At 41.1% G+C, this 19,552-nt stretch overlaps 3 protein-coding genes across 4 annotated transcripts in view; 1 reads left to right on the top strand and 2 right to left on the bottom strand.

Annotated features, from left to right (window-relative positions):
* LOC131740805 (acyl-coenzyme A synthetase ACSM1, mitochondrial) overlaps positions 1-385 on the bottom strand; it is a 61,156-nt gene extending 60,771 nt beyond the window's left edge. For both annotated transcript variants that reach the window (XM_067013286.1, XM_067013285.1), the window contains exon 1: positions 281-385. The gene's annotated coding sequence lies outside the window, so the exon portion shown is untranslated. The remainder of the gene's footprint in view (positions 1-280) is intronic.
* The window catches only part of LOC131740776 (acyl-coenzyme A synthetase ACSM5, mitochondrial-like), a 131,555-nt gene that overhangs the window by 85,969 nt on the left and 26,034 nt on the right, over positions 1-19,552 (top strand).
* On the bottom strand, positions 7,124-14,599 carry THUMPD1 (THUMP domain containing 1). The gene is made up of 4 exons (XM_059037029.2): positions 14,271-14,599; positions 12,746-12,920; positions 11,519-11,767; positions 7,124-11,081 (listed from the first exon to the last, which is right to left on the bottom strand). Exons 1-4 carry the CDS (start codon positions 14,499-14,501, stop codon positions 10,660-10,662), a joined length of 1,077 nt encoding a protein of 358 aa, XP_058893012.1. The 5' UTR covers positions 14,502-14,599; the 3' UTR covers positions 7,124-10,659.

Raw genomic sequence — 19,552 nt, forward strand, 5'->3', positions numbered from 1 at the left:
CCCCCTGCCAATGCAGGGTACACGGGTTTGAGCCCTGGTCTGGGAGGATCCCGCATGCTGCGGACCGACTGGGCCCGTGAGCCACAATTACTGAGCCTGCGCGTCTGGAGCCTGTGCTCCGCAACGGGAAAGGCCGCGATGTTGGAAGGCCCGCGCACCGCGATGAAGACTGGCCTCCGCTTGCCACAACTAGACAAAGCCCTCGCACAGAAACGAAGACCCAACACAGCCATAAATAAATAAATAAAATTTATTTTAAAGAAAGTAAAGAATAAAATACCGGGAACAGCCCGCAAAGCGCAAGGGTCCCGGGGAAGCCGCACAAACCTCCCCGCTCAGCGCTCAGCCGGCTGAGGAAGCTTCCTACGCAGGGCGGTTGGTCCAGAGCCTCCGCAGTCACTTCCTCCGTTTCCCTTTGGAAACGGAGCTGCGGTTCTCACTGCTGAAGCAGCACGGGAGAACATGGCTAGAACCCGGCCCGCCCTGCCCTGAGGCGCCTTTGGTCGGAGAAGCCGCGTGCGCCCGCCCCCTGCCGGCCTTCGCTGCGCACTGCATGGAGGGGAACCGCCCCGTGCCCGTTAGCCGTGACCGCGCGCCCTCTCCTGGCCGTTCTAGGAACGTCCTGGGAAATTCTCAGCGAGGTGGTCACTCAGTTGGCGCACCGCTCCAGCCAAGACTTTCCTCTCTGTCGGGCCGTGTCTTACCCACAGGGGCTGGAAAACAAAGAAATCTTTGGGTTTTTTGAGTGTTGAATGAAACGTAGAATTTATGCATGTATTTGCATAATTTGTACTAATGTAAGCACTGGCCGCATAAATACAGACTACCACTTACACATGCTAAACGGCAGATGATTGTGTTTAACCATGAAAATATTTCTGTGAAACCAAATTTTCACATTATTTACACTAGTTTTCCATTTCGCTTTCATCTTCTTCATTTTTAAAAAAGCATTTCTGGTCATTTTTAAATATGTGAAATTCAGTTTATACCAGACAATTTCTCTAGCATCACCATCTTGATCGTGAGAGCTTATTTTAAAAGTTGCCATTTGGTGACATACACATGACAGGGTCAGAATGCAAACCTAGAGGAAGCTACCTACCTGTTGTTAACTTACTGCGTGTATCCTTGGCTGATGTTTTCCATGAAAAGTGCTTTAGAGATGGCAGATGGATGAAATAACTTCCATCAGTCCCACAAGTAACCGCTTTTATTACCTTCAAATAATAACTTCCATTACTTCACAACCAGAGGAAGACTTGGTGAAGCAAGAATTTTCTGCTTTGACGTAAGAGAAGGCTGTGGTGTTTCAAACTGACCACCTACCACCTCCAGATTGGCAGTGTGGCATGAGGATAGCAACCCAATACCCTGGTGCATGTTGCTGGTGCCAGAGAGAGCAGTATGGACCTTATTCTAAAATAATTTTGGTTGTGGGACTCAACCAGTCTATAGGCTCTCTCAAGGAGCAGTGGAAAAGCTTCCTTTGTTTTGCAGGGTTAAAAGTGTTCTCCGGGCTGAGTCGACTTCACACGCACCTTTTCCCCAAAGCATTTAAAGGCATGCATATGTTCTGGCCTAAGAAGCCTGGACAATTTAAGGCTAATGGGTTGAGGTGCAATTTTTCATAGGGAAAATAGAGCATTTGATGCTGTCTGCAGCACGGTCACGTGTGTTTATGTGCACACTACTGTCAAGGAAAATGTGACCCACAATTGTTCAGGAATCACTGGAACAAATGTTTCACTGAGAGTAACAAAATGAATACACGTCCCCCGTGTTCACGCATTCATGCATTCGCTCATGGACCAACTATGTTCCAGACCTTATTTTGGTTCTGGGAAGTAAATGGTAATTGACAAAATGTCCCTATTCAAAGAGCTCCCTTCTAGTGAAGAGGGGCGTGAAAAAAACAAGGAAAAGCCAAGGAAACAGTCAAACAAAATAAAAGAAATTGTGGGAGAGTGTCGGAGAAGCTATCCCCTTCCATGCAAGGCCCGCAGACCCTGCGGGAGCCGCCGCCACTGTGGATGATTGGGAGGATCCGGTGCACCAAGCAGAAGCTGCCCGAGCAGGCTGAGCGATACAACAAAATGGTGGAATCAATGAAGAAAGCAAGCAGGGATGGATGTGGAGTTGACAACCGAAGAAAGAAACCTCCTATCTGTTGCATATAAAAATGTGACTGGAGGGCTTCCCTGATGGCGCAGTGGTTGGGAGTCCGCTTGCCGATGCAAGGGACGCGGGTTCGTGCCCCGGTCCGGGAGGATCCCGCATGCCGCAGAGAGGCTGGGCCTGTGAGCCATGGCCGCTGAGCCTGCGCGTCTGGAGCCTGTGCTCCGCAACCGGGAGAGGTCACAACAGTAAGAGGCCCACGTAATGCAAAAAAAAAAAAAAAAAAAAAAAATCACTGGGAAAGCCTCTAAGGGCAACTGAACATTTTTCCAGAGACAACCAGAGCTCTACAATCCCAGCACTCCCATCACCCCCACCCTAAAAGAACCTACAACTACATTTATACTGTCGTGAAGTTAATAAAGTCTTATGACTTGAAGCTTATATTCAACTTAGCCAAATCACCTGAACATTAGGTGAAGTTACAAAGTATATTTATTTAACTAATATGAATTCAATACATAAGAAGAGAAAGGGAGAAACAATTTAAGTCATCACAGTCACCCCTTTCTCCCCTAAACGTGGATGCTTCAAAGCCAAAACAAAACAAACGGAAAAAGGACATCCTTTGTTTCCCCAAGGTGTAGACATCTAGGAGGCAGGATGCTATGAGAAACAGAATAAAGCAGATATGAATCTTCTCTTTTCCTGATCAACTCCTTGTGGCCCTCAGAATATGAACATCTTGCTCACATTTCAAGATTAATTCAAGGGCTATTCTATTTTGAATAGACACAATTCATGTCCTACCAAACCCTACTACCCATTTTGGGGCTCACTGTATTGGTCCGGCTGTTCCAAGCTTTCTCACCTGAGTCCTGTTGGGCAGCTGAGTAGTAAGACACTGGTTAAAAGCTCAAGCTCCAAAGTCAAACAGGCAGGGCTCTGCTACTTTCTAATAGTGGACCTCAATCACTCAAGAGGACCTTGCTAAGCCTGCCTTACCTCCATCCGTAAGAGATAGTTAAGAGCTACCTCATGAGGTTCTGGTAAGAATTCAATGTCAGCAGCATGCTTGGTGAATGAGATACTTGACAAGTGGTAAGTGCAGAGTACAGATTATTCAACAAGGTTCTTTATTATTTGGAAGGCCTTGGGAGAGTTCTTTAACTTCTTTTGGCCTCAGTGTCTTCATTTATAAAATAGGGTTTGTGAAGATTATGAGAGTGCTCCAAAAGCCCTTGTAATATAAAAATTATTCAATTAATATTAGCTGCCATATTTCTTGGCTCCTAATAAGTGCTTAATATCCTTATTAACATTTCCTCCAAACTTTTTCCTCTCTTGAATAACCTGCTAAAATGTAAACTCCACCAGGAATCTTTGTTTTAATCATAACATGCCCCACGTGCCTAGAACAATGTCTGGCAAGAGAGTAGGTGCTCAACAAATATTCACTGAATGAACTTTCCTAAGACTTGCCTCTCCTCTTTGCTTGTTGCTAATGCCCTAGTTATCTGGCAATGAAAGCCACTCATATTGCTCTCCCCAAAGACTCCATGCAACTCTCTCTTCAGATATAAATTCAAGAAGCTGCGGCATTGCCTGATGGGAGGGAAGCCACTCAATCCAGAGCTGCTGGAACAGTGGAAAGTGCAATCTGGGCTAATGCTGTACGAGGGCTACGGACAGACAGATGGTATGTTTAATGGACAAAGCTTAAGTTTACCCTTTCAACCCCAGGACTGCCAACTGAGCCCCTGAAGTGCTCCCACCATGCTCTAAATTGTGATGGTGTTTCCCAAAACTTCTAAATTGCCCAATTAGGTTTGACTGAAGGGGAATTACGATTATTACTTGGTATTCCTGCCTCCTCCTCACACAGGATAAGTCTCAGAGGTGTTAGGGGTTGAAGAGGTTCAGAATTGAGTAGCTCATCTTTCCAATGCACTGGGAAGGACCCCAGAGAGCCCCAGTGGGGAGTTACAAGGTGCACTTAATGGCACTCTTAGTCAAAAGGAGTGATTTTCAAAGTGTGGTCCTCAAACCAGCAGTATCAGTAGCACGCAGGAATTTGGCAGAAATACAAATTCTAATACCCCTGCCCCCTCCCTGACCTACAAATGAGAAACTGGGATGGGGCCCAGCAATCTGTGTTTTAACAATGCTCCAGGTGACTGATGCACACTCGAGTTTGAGAACCACTCGTCTCAGATAATGTATTTCAAGAAGATGAGACTGAATACTGGGAAAATCAGTCAAAGCTGGGTCTTGGATTTCACTGTCATGATATAGTTACAGAAAATGAAATTTTACATAGTTATATAAAACATGTCCTCTTAATAAGGAATAATTTGTGCCAATCAGAAAGGGCAAGAAATTAAACCAGGCTCAGTAGGGAAAGGAGTACTACTACCCTATGATGTCCAGGTGGGTAATATCTAACTGATTCAATAAAGAACCAGTTAGTGTTCAGCATTGGTCCAAATTCTTGATGTGTCTGAAAAACAAATGTATCAATATAAATTGATTTTTTTTTTCCTGCAGGGAGTGAAAGCTTTTGTTGTCTTATCTGCACCCTTTAAATCATCCAACCCAGAGAAATTAACTCTTGAACTTCAGGATCATGTAAAAAAATCAACTGCACTTTACAAATATCCAAGAAAGGCAAGTATTGTGTGCAAAAGTTAAGTGTGTGTTACCAAATAAGGATCTAAACTAGTAAGTATATAGATTTTATTAGCTTTTGACTTTATAGTAACTCATTATATAAGTAGAAGACACCTGTTTCAACGTTAGCCCTAAGAATTTTGCTTTAAAATATTTTATATTAGGGCTTCCCTGGTGGCCCCGTGGTTGAGAATCTGCCTGCTAATGCAGGGGACACGGGTTCGAGCCCTGGTCTGGGAGGATCCCACATGCCACGGAGCAACTAGTCCCGTGAGCCACAACTACTGAGCCTGCGCATCTGGAGCCTGTGCTCCGCAACAAGAGAGGCCGTGATAGTGAGAGGCCCACGCACCGCGATGAAGAGTGGCCCCCCGCTTGCCACAATTAGAGAAAGCCCTCGCACAGAAACGAAGACCCAACACAGCAAAAATAAATAAATAAATTAATAAACTCCTACCACCAACATCTTCAAAAAAAAAAAATTTATATTAGGACACTACAAATGTTTGAAGAACTAGAATCTTTGGTCAACTCTGCAATACTAAGTAACTACTAAGGATCCTTATCAGACTAATCAGTCCCATTCCATATGAGGAAAAAAAATTGTTTTTTTAAGACAGCAAATTGTTTTTAAAGACAGCACCTGACTTATCTATCATAGTACTCTTGGGCCATTACACACTCATAAATTCAAAGCACATGCCTTTAAGTATCAAGTGACCAAATTTAAGGCTCAGGATGAAGATATTATCCAAAGAAACTGTGGAATCTTTCCTGAAACCTTCTTCTTCAAAGGAGGGATTTAAGCATAATTCTGTATAAAGACACAGATGGCACTGCAATTTCCTTCTAGTCCTAGAATCCTATTAGTTGATATTGACCGATCCTCTACATGAGAATTCCATTTCGAGGGGCATCACTTCAGCTAAAATGTAGTTAATTTCAACCTAAGAACTAGTTACATTTTCTCCATTCAATTCACTAAATTAGTGACTAGTTGCTTTTCAGAAATGTTTGAGGACATTTTAACATACAGTAGTCACATCCTGAGGGAGAACAAAAGGAGTAGTTTACTGTCAAGTCAGGGCATAAGGGGAAAATTGTATAAACTCAAAATTATCTCTAAAAATCTTCTTGGGAACCTCCAGGACCCAGGTCTTAAAAAGTCAAAAGCCAAGAATTAACTTGATGTTTCTCTTTGCATTTAGTTGTGGCATTCATTTCCCTGGGGCAGTAGAGACCCAGGTCTGGTTCCAACTGGAAGAAAGCAATAGAATAAAGGGATTGTTTTTCTGTCAAAGCATACAGGTGAATTTGCACTAAAAACCAGTATGATGGAGCACCACTGTCATCTTTACAACAGTTTCTGGTGACCAAGGCATCCAATTAGCTTCAGTTAAGACAACACCCAGACCCTGAAACTCAATGCCAGTTTCATGAAAGCTCTCCCCTATTATACTGACAGTAGGGAGAGTAAAAATGGAATCAAGTGTCTCATAATATGTTTTTCTGTCAATTAGGTGGAATTTGTTAAAGAACTCCCGAAGACGATCACTGGGAAAATTAAACGCAACGTTTTAAGAGACCATGAATGGGGTTGAACATAGCCTGACAAGAACACTGTGGTATTAAGTAGTTAACAGGGCTGCTTTCTTTTCTTTTAGTCCTTGCTTCCTGATAATTCAGTGACTGCTCTCTTAAAATGCTTAAGATTTTTTCCTGGTTGAAAAATTCAACTGAATTTTTGTTTTGTACTTTGCCAAAAAATAAATAAGTAAAAATCTAAAAATATTTGGGAAGAAAATTATGATGACCAAACAACAAAGGCAATGATTAATGACTTGGAGTGTTTAAAATAGCAGGGGTCAAATGATTAATTAGAAAAGCACAATAGACTGAATTTATCTACTACCTGATTAATTTAAAATAAAGATTAGAACTATTCTAACAGAAATGCTCAAGACAAAATTTCTTCTGCTTAAAATCTTTATATGCTACTAATTTTTAAAGGTGAATTAAAATATTAATGTTAAAGTGAGGAATGTAAAGGATTCAAAAGCCAATTAAGTGAACTTAATTAAGTACTGTACTATACATTTTGAAGCAAACTCACTGTAAAATATCTAATGCTTGAATAAGATACAAAATGCTTAAGAGTTTTTAGTTATTCAAGAGCAATTAATAAATTTTTGTATCTTTACTTTTTGGACAACGTACATGACTTTTGATACATAATTTGACATAAAAACATCTTTTATGATATATCTACTTTATGACAATAAAGCAAGAGATTTACTAAGAGGCAGAAAGAAAAAGGAGAGAGAACACCAGTCTTTAGGGAACAAATTTATTTTGATTTTTCTGAAAACATCAGAAACTGAAAAACAAGCTGAATATCTGGCCATACCAAAAGCAAAATACAAGTAAAAATAACATTTAGAAACCATGTTTAACTAAAGGGAAACATGTTTTAAAATATCAAATTTAACACTCTTTCCTCCACAGAGCAAAACAAGTTTCACTATACCACAACACTGAAGTGGAGTTTAACTGACATAATTTTTTAAAATAAAAATTAAAAGGACAAAAAGCACTCAATTCCCACCCTGGAATCTCATCATTTATAGAATAACATGCTCAGATGTCAGTGAAAATAAACAGTTGGTAAACCTGAAAACAAATCTTTCAATGACTGAATTCAGATTCCAACAGAACACAGTACTACCTTACATTTGGGGAAGAATAGCTTTTGTCACACTAAGGTCTTATCAAATACTGATTAAAATAAATACAAAAGAGGATTAAAAACAAACTACTAAATCAAAATATTTCTGTAGAGTAGCAGCTTTCACAAATAAAAGGAACCCAGTTCCACAGGGTCGTACGTTCTGTAAGCTTACAGCCAATTTTATTTCCCAGAGTCTTGTACTATCAAAATAAAAGTATCTTTGTCTTGGAAAAAGTCTGATGAAGGCACCAAAATCCTATCATCCGTGTTCTCCCAATGATAGTTACAATGCTCCTATCATCCTTTCAAGATAACCTCAACTTATTAAGAATTAACATTCTGGGCTTCCCTGGTGGCGCAGTGGTTAGGAGTCCGCCTGCCGATGCAGAGGACACGGGTTCGTGCCCCGGTCCGGGAAGATCCCACATGCAGCGGAGCGGCTGGGCCCGTGAGCCATGGCCGCTGAGCCTGCGTGTCCGGAGCCTGTGCTCCACAACGAGGGAGGCCACAACAGTGAGTGGCCCGCGTACCGCAAAAAAAAAAAAAAAAAAAAAAGGAGTTAACATTCTAAAGATATATAAGGAAGTTCCAGCCTCATCTGCATCAGCAAGGCCCCTTCTATTCTCTTTGCTCCTCCCAAATCCTTCGTTTTACCAGCAGGACCACTAGCTAGGAGGATAAAAACATATTTGCACGTTAGCCAATAAACAAACAGCTATTGGTGCAGGAAGACTTAACACTTACAATACTTCCGAACTTGTTAAAACTTAATAAAATCCAACTCAAAAAGCCAATTTCACAACCCCTTAGTATTCTCAATCAGGACATTTAACTTTGCAGCCCTCTTTGGTGTCTGTCTCTTCCATCTTTTTTCAGTTTTACCCTGGAGGAACCCTTGAAAAAACTTTCAAATGCAGGGGATCCTCAATGTATATGAGTGTGAGCACTAAGCTGAAAGATACTCTTGTTTCACAGAAATCCAGAACTGTCAGAAGAGGACTCTGAGTTCTTCCTCTTCTCTCAGTGAAAAAATCCCAGGCTGAGATTTTGCAAAAGGGTTCCTCACCCAGTCACACACCAGTGTTGGGAAAAGGAGGGGAAATGTTATTTAATTTGGTTTTGCAGTTCTGCAAGAGGAGTTTAAATAAGACCTGAGACTTGTTGCTTTCTTCATTCTCAAACCCAAGTGGTTGTGGAAACATTTCCAGAGTGCCTTATGCAATGTAATTATTCCCAAGAGTCAGTTTCTTTTAATCTAAGACTCCTGTCACTTTTAAGAAAAAACATTTTTCTCCAGGCCCTTGCAGAAAACTGTTCATTTGTTCTTGCAATGAAAAAATGTCTCCTAAATAGACTAGTTTCTGTAGCCATTCTTCGTCTACAAAGCATTTAGCAAAATCTGGCCTAGTATTTTATTGTACTTATAATTTACTGGTAATTCACCTTTCAACTCAAATATCCTGTGGAGAACGCTTCCTCTGATAAGTACTGGATTTCTGTATATAGGAGATTTATGTGCTCTTTGTTCAGGTTTTAGTTTGTTTTTTTTTTAAAACATTCTTGCATAAAATGGATCTTTAATTAAGTTAACCATTTTTGCAGCATTATTTAAAACTTTATTCATTTCATCTCCAAGTTTTTAATATCAGCACTTCTCTGTGAAGAAAGCAGTGTGCTGTAACATCAACGTCAGGATTTTCTTTTACTAAAATCAGGCAAAACTTGTCTCAGAGCCAGCCACTGATGGGGCACCAGGAGTACAGATGAGACTGTTGTTTTTCAGATATGAAGACCTATTAAATTTATACTGACCATTGTTTTGGGAGGCTCCTAGCAGGCCAAAGTTTCCTTGAATTTCCTCATCATTTACAAATCTTACAAATGCTATAGCATGACAAATATTCATGAAATCTGTTGATCAATCAGCAACTGCTGCTGCTTTTAAACAAAATCTCTTTAGTATCATGTGACGTAAGTCAATTTATTACACTGAGAGAAAAGTCTTTTCAATTTCTTGTACTGCTTGACCTAGCATTTTAATGTTGGTACTGTTAGATTCTTACCAACTATGTGAATTTTTCTTTCCTGGAAAAAGTTCTGCTACTACATAATTTGCTTCCTAAAGCTTTTCACTGAATGTGATTTCTTGAACAAAAGCTTTACTATCTTGATATTCCAAAGCCATTAAAATAATAATCTTTATTTGTCAAGGAGCTATGATTTATAGTTACAACTGCTGAAGCAAATGTTCGGTTTGTAAGTTGCATTTCACAAAGGATATGGAATGAAACAGCTTGAATACTAAGTCCATTTACATTGTGAAGAATTTGCGTGCCTTGCCGCACTAGTATACTGTAATAACTCAGAAGACGAATTCTTCATAACTAACCTCATCAGAAATATCTGTAATTGTATGCCTAGAATGAACACTTCTATCTCACACCTTGCCTCCAAAAATTGCAGCACTGCACCGTCAGATTTGGTTGTAACAAATGTTATGAAAACATAAAAATGGGCATAGCTTCCACTGCACAGAGCGCGGGTTTGATCCCTGGTTGTTGAACGAAGATCCCACATGCCTCGCGGAGCAGCCAAAGAAACAGGCGGGCAGGGCATAAAAACTAAACAAGAAAATCACAAAAAGTACAAAAACTTCACAAAACAATACACTTCTAACCTATATGGCCCATGTTCTTGCAATGTTTACAACAAAGTGGCAGGGGACAGCTGAGTTGCAAAATGCAAAATTTCCTTCCTTAGAATGAAAATTTCCCTCTGAGCTTCGATTTCACAGAGCTTGCTCACTCCCATAAGTCAGCTGGCAGTGCAGAAGCGGGGGAGTGGGGAAGGTAATCAAGAGGGAGAGGCCAACATCATCCTCCCGCCACCCTCCGCTCTGTGCAGTAGTGTTCACCAATTTATCCATAGCCTCTTCTAGCTCAACCAAATGCACACTGCCATATAGGGCTGAAAGATCTCTAACGAAACTATTAACAGGGCTGCTCAATTATTGTGAATACAGCATTATGCAGCACACAAACTCAAAAACAATATTTTTAGTAACAATTTTATATAGAATCCCAGCAACATCTCACAGAACCGCAGTTAAGAAAACCACCTCCAACACCAAACGATTTTTTTTCCTATGAGAGGTCATTTTCATGTGACTCAGATCCTTCTGTGACTTGACTTGCAAGTTCAGGTTTAGCGGCCCCCTCACTCACCACATGTGTCTCAGATGTTGGTTCTGTCTGACCCAGCTCCTCGCTATCCTCTGGTACCACCTGCTGGTTATTTTTTCCTTCTGCTGTGTCATTTTGATTTGATTTGTCACCAGATTCCAATTTAGCTTCTTTCCCATTTCCTCTTAGTGCTGCCTGCTTTGGGTTAAGCTGTGACGAGTCCTTGGCAGTCTTTACCACCTCCTGGAGATTGTATTTTCGGAACAACGTGTAATCTTTCACAACACTCAGGCAACAGACAGCTTTAATGATTTCTACTACCACTGTGTACTGTGGATTGGTAAGATCTACTTTATTTTCCGAATTGAGGCTGCCTACTATTCCTGTAACAAAAATAACAGGAAAACAGGCTAAGAAGGATACCTTTAAGCTTGGCAGATACAAAAACAATCTTTCATCTCCTCCTATTTAGAATTTGTTAAAACAATATGTATATACTAGTCCACTCTTCTACATGGACTTCCATCAAATTCACTGAATGCTTTCAATAAATAAATACAAAAAAAATCCTGAGACATTTAACAAGAGCACTTTTTCCCTGAAGAAAATTCAATCTTGATTTGGAAAAGACTTTCATATCTAACTACCAAAAAAATCTCATACCCAACATATTGAAAAGTTAGGTTTGATATTATTTAAGGGCATTTCAATATACTTGTTCTACATTCAAAAATGTAAGCCTTAAATCTCAAAAAAAAAAAATCTTATAAACAAGTATTTACCGTGGCACACCTATGTAAAATCACTAAGAGAAACATACCTGCCAATTCTTTGATAACTTCTTCTCTATTCATGTGACTGTTATTTCGAGATTTATATACAATCTGAAATGTCCCTTTGTTTGGAGCTTTAAACCAGGGTTCCAAAAATGTTTCTGCATATTTTTTCATATCTTCTAAGAAAGCCTTGCATGTGCCTGAGATGGGTAACATTCGTAGAATAACCCGAGTCTTCTTCTTCTTGGTTTTGTATATATCTTGGAGAATATGATGCACCAATTTCTCAGGTTCTAAAATTTAAAAATTCAGCACAGAACAAACAGGTAAGTTTAAAAGTTCTCAGACATTTTAAACTCTTCAAACTCTCTAAAATGAATTTTCATTGGCAGTGACAAAAATTGACAGTAGAGTAGAAAAATCATCATAATGAATTTTAAACAAGTTTAACCAACCATATTTCCCAATTAATATTTCTTTGGTGCCTACTCTGTATTAATACTGTATCTCATATTTTAACTCTGCTTTTATCAAAAACAATTGTTCTTGAAGACACTGGAGTTAACTTATTTGTGATGTCTAATTTATCTGATGGCAACACCATGCTGTTGTTTTCCTGTATCAGCAGCAATGATCGAAGTAATAAACATTAAATAGTACATTTTTTACAAAAACAAAACAAAAATCTGCAAGTCACTTAAAAAGATTTAATCAATCCATTAGCTAAGTTTGTACAGAAGTCTAGATTTCAGACCTCAGAGGAGCCCCAGAGCCATGAATGCACAAGATCATAATGTAGTACTCAGGAGGCATCCTGACTATATACGAGTTTGTTTTGGGCTGCTCAATGTTTTCAATATTTTTAAAGTAGTTAGCTACATTTAAAAACCTAGAAACTTCTCTAGATTTCCAACTTCTTTTGAAAAATCAGAAGATCTGGCTCCCCTAAGACTACATTCCCAAATGGCTGGAGCCAATCCAAACTGCCTGGGGTTGAGGAGCAGCTGCTCCTTTTAGACAGACCCTGTATTCTTGCTTTGCCTAAAGTTACATACAGATAAAGTGGCAAGGCCAGGTTTCCACTCCTAAGCCCTGTGTCCACCACCCCATTCTACCTCTCCATACGCCTAGTGCTAACACAGTGTAGAGAGGATGCAATCAAATGATTAACTGAGCCATGCCCATGAAGCCATTTTGTAGGCAGTGTTCTCAGAAACAGGTGTCCAGATATCACAGGATCAATAATCTTAAAATGTGTTAGTCAGACACACCTATCCCAAGTGTCCTGATGAAGACTACATTATTTGCTCCACTCTCCACTGACTGGAATCTTCTCAGCCTCATCTCTGTAGATGCCTTAATGTCACCAACTTCTTTCTTCAAGGCGGCCTCCACATCATCGTCTTCTCCCTCACTTCCAGAGGGTTGCTGATCCTTGTCTGCAAACTGTTTGCATAAAACTAATGAGCAGAAATGCCACAACAGCTTATGTTAAAAGCTCTTAATTAACTACTCATGTTAAACCTCCAGTGGCAGATGATTCAATATTGACAATAAAGCTTTTTATTCAGACACCATTCCCTCCAAAATGTGGAGGAAGAAGGGAGTTCTCTCAGACTGTGGTACATATCATTTGAAAATGTTTCTAACGCATATTGACAGTCTGGGGCAGAAGGAAATGTGCTCATCAGATGAATCATTTCAGGGTGGACCTTAATCCTATCAATAGATATGACTGCACCTGATATGACACTCTCCTTTCATGAGATTGAACCAAATAGTTATGAAGTTAAAAATCCTTACTCCTGTTCTACTGAAATAGCTCAAGAACTTGCTCAAGCTGTCAGTGTAGACAAGACATGAACTTATGAACTTGTTGCCCACTCTGCTCCACTAATGGGATTGCCAATCAGGCACTAATGGTAATTTTACACATTTATGGAGATTTTATTGTATACCAGGATGTGATTTTATGTACATATGCAATTTTTTTAGCCAACCTTCTGAAGTCCTATAATTATTCTCTTTTTTATCTAGCTCAGCAGAATTAATAACATGCCCATCCCCTGAGCTAGTAAATGACAGTACCTGAATTTAAATGCCCTCTGTACTATGCTCGTCCATTTAATTCCTTGGGGTGTGCATGTGTGTATTGGTCCAAATCCTAAGCCAATAATATAATTATTTCCAAAATGGGACGAGACTTTATATGGTATTGTTTCAAAAAGTTCTTACTTTCCGAAATGTATTTTTATATGCATTTGAGAATAACTAGCACTAGTAAGTACTAAACACACTATTTTAGAGATGTTATTGCTTAGGACAAACACATTACTACAGCCATGATGTTCAAATGGTGGTAAGACATGGCAAAAACCTTAAGGACGAATGAAGTGTGCCCTTGTGAACTTGGACCAGCTAGTACCTAACCTACTTCAACCTCAGTGTCCTGGTGAGCAATACTTCACAAAGCTACGGTGAGAAGTAAATGTTTCTGAAAGAGCTTCAGAAACAACGCTTGAACCGCAGGAAGCAATCTATACATGGGAGCAACCGTGATTAATGATAGAGAAAAAAAAGGCCAAAGCGCAAGCATTTACGCACAAGACCGGGTAGGGGTCGGGGGCCGAGACCTTGCGGCGGGGCGGGGAGAGCGGGGAGGACACAGAAGTGAGGACACGCCCCCTCACCACCACTCAAGCGGCCAACCTCGCGCATGCGTATACAGGTAGCCGGCCTACCACCCTTCCCTCCTCCCTCAAAGGCCTGCTGGCCCGCCCTCCCCGGGGCCGGTACCTTTTCTGGACCATACATGTCGTCGCCGTATTCGTTGAGCAGGCTGTAGGCCTCCTCCACGCACTTGCGCTCGTTCATGTTACAGGTGATGAGAATGCCCTGTAGCCCGGGTTCCAGCTGCCGGGGCCCGCCGCCATCGCAGCGCCGAGCCCGTTTGGCCTGCACGTACTGAGCCTTGCCTTTGCGCTTCCCGCCGCCAGGCTGAGGAGACTGCTGGACTGGGGACGCCATGGTACGTGAGAGGTGAGGCAAGCAAGAAACGTGCTTCCCTACGGCCCTCGCGCCCTCACCTCTGCTGGCGCGGGCTGATTACGTCAGTATGCGCGATGACCTCCCCTAGTCCCTCCTCCAACCCTCATTCCCGGCTCCGCCGGGTCCTAAAGCCGGTGGGCGGCAGGCAGCCGAGAGGTGGCGTGAGGCCCGACCCTCGCCAGGACTGACAGGCACTCGCTTTCTCCTCACCGCCGGAAAAAGGTGTTTCCCTAGAGAAGTGGCCGCCTCCACCTCAGGCAGGCAGATGGAGGCGGCTTTGCGCGTCCAGTATCAGCGGCTTTGCAGCCATTCCAAAAGTGGAGGTAGTGGCACTTTCCAGAACGTTGATGCCGGTTCAAGCCTCCTAGTTTCCGCAACCATCCTTGGCACCTGTTCCTCCAGCCTACCCTGTAATTCTGTCAGCTTCCCAAAAGTTCCCAATAAATTCCTCTGCAGCCTAAATTTGCCAGAATATGTTTCTATGTGACTTACAACCAAGAATGGTGGTTTGTCACACTGCTTTCTCTGGGGTTTTATCCCTAGTCTCAGCAACTATCATGTTAATATATTATCTTTTTAAAATCGTTGAAAAGATGCCACTCTTGAAGAACGTGTTCAGGAGGAGTAAGTGCTCCCCACACTCACCCCCAACTACTCCTCAGGTACAAAGTTGTTGCCGGATTTCAGTTACTACAAATCCTAGAGGAGGTTATCTTCAAAAGGGGCAATGACCTGAGAGTCAATAATCTTTGATTCTAAACCCAGATTTACCATTATTTCCAAAAATCTTATCACCATCTCATTTTTTCTTTCATCTTTGCTTCCGCCTTTACTTTTCAGAGTGTCATCTGTGGAGATTGCATAGGATATATTTATGGAGGTCCTGAGTTGCTTGTGAAAGGCAGTCTCGTTACACTGGCCTTGCTGTGGTGTCAGGAGGCATAGAGAGAGCTGGCTGGAAAACTTTTTTCTTTTCATCCTCAGTGCCTAGCACAGTGCCTTGCCCATAGTAGGTGCTCGAAAATGTTTTTGAATTGAATTCCACCCAAAAAATGTTCAATAAACAAAAAAGGTTAAGACTCACGCTGTTGAAAGGGAAAGTACGCCCCAGTCCTGATCCCATTAAACCATATCAGAGAACCTGGAAAACGGCATTGGTCTCCCCCAGAACCTCTCTTTCACTAGGTGAATTTCAGTTGCCCATACACTACCCTCTGTCGTTAGGATCTTAGAAGTTAGCATACAGATAAAATTTAAGATACATAGTTTGACCCCTAAGCATATTTTAGTCCTACATGCTGGAGGTGCAAATCAGGAGGCAAACTGGAAAACCAAACTGTTGTATTTCACGTTTGCTATGTTGGGAGAAACCCTATTAGGTGAAAAAATATGCAAACTTCCAACCCCCAGTCTAGATATTAGACTTATATAAATTTCACCCCCATCCCATGGCAACTTCACATGACACTTCCACTTTCTCCTGAACTAGGCCCTTAATCCAGCTCTAAATAACTCAGCCTGTGTTTATTCTTGATTTTTCTTCTTTATTCTTTTTCATTTTTTTCTTCATGACTATGACATCATTATTTCATTTAGAGAGAGATTTCCTTGGCAATGCTGGAAACACATTTGTACACAGTTTCTGCTTATGTGAACTTTCACCTCCTTAGGGCACCAATCATGGTCAGTGGACTAATATCTATCACTGGGCACTAAGGGCTCTATGATGTGGCTTGGAAACCCCTCTCTGGCTCCTGTATTTGTGTTTTTTAAAGAAGAAATGTTGACATTATAGAAAGTGGCACTTGACATCTTGTGGAGTGTATAATGGTGTTCTGAGGAATTTGCCTTTTATTCTAACCTATTTGCTTCACATATTCAGGAGGGCTTACAGTCCAACAAGTGAGGGGTTGGTGTAAGACATTCTAAATTTCCTTTTGCTTTCTCTTCCTAACCTTCAAAGTTACTACCATTTAATTTATACTTGTATGTTCAGTACAGAATCCGTTCTGGCCCTGAGCACAACACTCTTAGATACCCTTCATGTTCTGACCTGACTATCCATCCAGGGTTTCCTGCCTTATTCTCTTGATACCCAGCATCTTCAGATAATAGATATTCTGATACTGAACCCCAGTATCCTCCTAACTTGATTGCTCAACACCTGCCACCTTCAGAGTTGGTATCATGTAAGATTTAAGAGCCCAAATTCTAAAGTCAAATCAAGTTCAAATCCCAGTTCAGCCATGTCCAGGCTGTGGGAGTCTGAGCAAGTTAGCTAAGTCAAATTTCTTCGTTGACTTTAATGGAAAAAAAATTTAATGGAAATGACAATACCCACATCATGGGTTACTGGGAAAATTCATTAAGGTCAGGCATGACAAGTGCTAAGCTCATAGTTACTGTTCAACCAATGTGGACTTGAAAACAGTTGTGGCTCATCGAAGCCTAGTTGTTTTTTTTTTTGGCACTAGTATCCATTCCCCAATCCAGTCTCCTAAATTCATTATTTATCTCTTAATCTCTTATTTCAGTGGTTCTTTTGTATGTATAACTTATTGAAAGTTAAATTTAATCCTTTTAGGAAAGAAGCTAGAAGGGAAATAAATCAAAAAATAAAATAGTGCAAAGTAAAATAAGATAAAATACATAACACCTGCATGCCCTTACCTCTGCCAGTTGGCTCCTGCCAATATTTGATTGAATGACACCCCAGGTGTTTAACTGGATTTGTCTCCTTAGCTGACAGCGCTTGTGTCACACTTGCACTTTCATCACACCTGCAAGCTACTTAAGAAAGATGTCCAACAGACTCATCCCACAAGCTGAAACCTAAATTTGAACGCATGTGAACTTGGGTCTATCCCTGGAGAACCACATTTGGCCTGGCTCTTTGCTCCTATGTGCCTCTTCACTCACCCTACTGGGTGTTCAAAACTCCTGATCCTGGCCTCCCGCAATTTGCTTCATCCCACCATTGCTGGAGTCTCAATTTTGACAGGTATGCTTCTCTAAGGCAAATTTTGCATTTTGTGGACCTAGGTTCTTGAAGGCAAAGGTGAATGAATCTTTTTTCTCCAATTTTCTTCTCCAATTTTACACCCTATACATGTATGAATCTTTCTTCTTAAAACTTTTCCTGACGTTTCATGGGTACTTTCTCCCTACTAATTTGAGATTTTGTTGAATAATCTACGTTTAAATTTAGTTGTTTTATTATTTAGCTCTACTTCTTTGAGTATTTCTAGATCCCCCTCCTGCTTCTTACTTCCACTTTATTATTTATTTTTATTTTTGGCTGTATTGGGTTTTCGTTGCTGTGCACGGGCTCTCTCTAGTTGCAGCGAGCGGGGGCTACTCCTGGCTGTGGTACGTGGTGCTTCTCATTGTGGTGGCCTCTCCTGTTGCAGAGCACAGGCTCAGTAGTTATGGCACGTGGGCTCAGTAGTTGTGGCTCACAGGTTCTAGAGCACAGGCTCAGGTTGTGGCGCACGGGCTTAGTTGCTCCGCGGCATGTGGGATCTTACCGGACCCCACGGGCTTGAACCCGTGTCCCCTGCATTGGCAGGCAGATTCTTTTTTTAAAAAAATCATCTTTATTGGAGTATAATTGCTTTACAATGGTGTGTTCGTTTCTGCTTTAGAACAAGGTGAATCAGTTATACATATACATATATCCCCATATCTCTTCCCTCTTGCGTCTCCCTCCCTCCCACCCTCCCTATCCCACCCTTCTAGGTGGTCACAAAGCACCGAGCTGATCTCCCTGTGCTATGCGGCTGCTTCCCACTAGCTATCTATTTTACGTTTGGTAGTGTATATATGTACATGCCACTCTCTCACTTTGTCCCAGCTTACCCTTCCCCCTCCCCATATCCTCAAGTCCATTCTCTAGTAGGTCTGTGTCTTTATTCCTGTCTTGCCCCTAGGTTCTTCATGACCTTTTTTCCCCCCTTAGATTCCATATATATGTGTTAGCATATGGTATTTGTTTTTCTCTTTCTGACTTACTTCACTCTGTATGACAGACTCTAGGTCCATCCACCTCACTATAAATATTCGTTTCTTTTTATGGCTGAGTAATATTCCATTGTATATATGTGCCACATCTTCTTTATCCATTCATCTGCTGATGGACACTTAGGCTGCTTCTATGTCCTGGCTATTGCAAATAGAGCTGCCAGGCGGATTCTTAACCACTGCACCACAAGGGAAGCCCCTTACTTCCACTTTAATCAGTCCTCCTAAGAATGAATCCCTAATGGTAGAATCTCAGGCAGTTTTATAACTTAGAAATGTTTCCATTTGCAATTCAAATCATACTATGAACTGCACATTCCACCAATGCATAACACTAGTCTTGAATAATACACTAATGCAAGAAGTATAAATTCAGAGTAGGTATAGTATGTATTGGGTTGGCCAAAGTAAAATGTTACAGAAAAACCTGAACGAACTTTTTGGCCAACCACATATTTAAGAGCCCAGGGTAACTCAGGTATAGAGGATCTTTTAGCACAGATGAGGCCAAATAAGAATGATCTATATGAGTGCTCAGTTTGAATAATTTGTATTTAAATTAAAAATTGGAGGGAAGTTGGAACTTCCTTGGTGGTCCAGCAGTTGACTCCATGCTCCCAATGCAGGGGGCCAGGGTTCAATCCCTAGTCAGGAAATTAGATCCTGCATGCTGCAACTAAAGATCCCACATGCTACAACTAAAGATCCTGCGTGCCACAACGAAGATTCCACGTGCCACAGCTAAGAACTGGCACAGCCAAATAAATAAATAATTTTTTTTTAATTGAAGGGAAGTCAATTAGAATACAGCATTCAGTGTACAGATGAACAGCGAGACAAACTGATTGGGAGCACACTTTGAAAGTCTTGGGTTTAAATACTAACTCCACTACTTTGCTAGCCTTATGACCTTGGGAAAGTTAACTGCTCTGAACTTCGTGTTCCTCATCTGTAAAATGGGAATAGCTATAATATATACCTTATAGGTCATTGTGAGTATTGAATAATTC

This window comes from Kogia breviceps, chromosome 14 (assembly GCF_026419965.1).
Source record: "Kogia breviceps isolate mKogBre1 chromosome 14, mKogBre1 haplotype 1, whole genome shotgun sequence".
NCBI classification, from domain to species: Eukaryota; Metazoa; Chordata; class Mammalia; order Artiodactyla; family Physeteridae; genus Kogia; species Kogia breviceps.

What these genes read in the sequence shown, in the direction of transcription:
- THUMPD1 (XM_059037029.2), bottom strand. Translation starts at nt 14,501, where the DNA reads ATGGCGTCCCCAGTCCAGCAGTCTCCTCAGCCTGGCGGCGGGAAGCGC. An exon ending in ACATGTATGGTCCAGAAAAG is followed by an intron (nt 12,921 to 14,270) that starts GTACCGGCCCCG and finishes TTATGCAAACAG; the next exon opens with TTTGCAGACAAGGATCAGCA. An exon ending in AGTTATCAAAGAATTGGCAG is followed by an intron (nt 11,082 to 11,518) that starts GTATGTTTCTCT and finishes TTTTTGTTACAG; the next exon opens with GAATAGTAGGCAGCCTCAAT.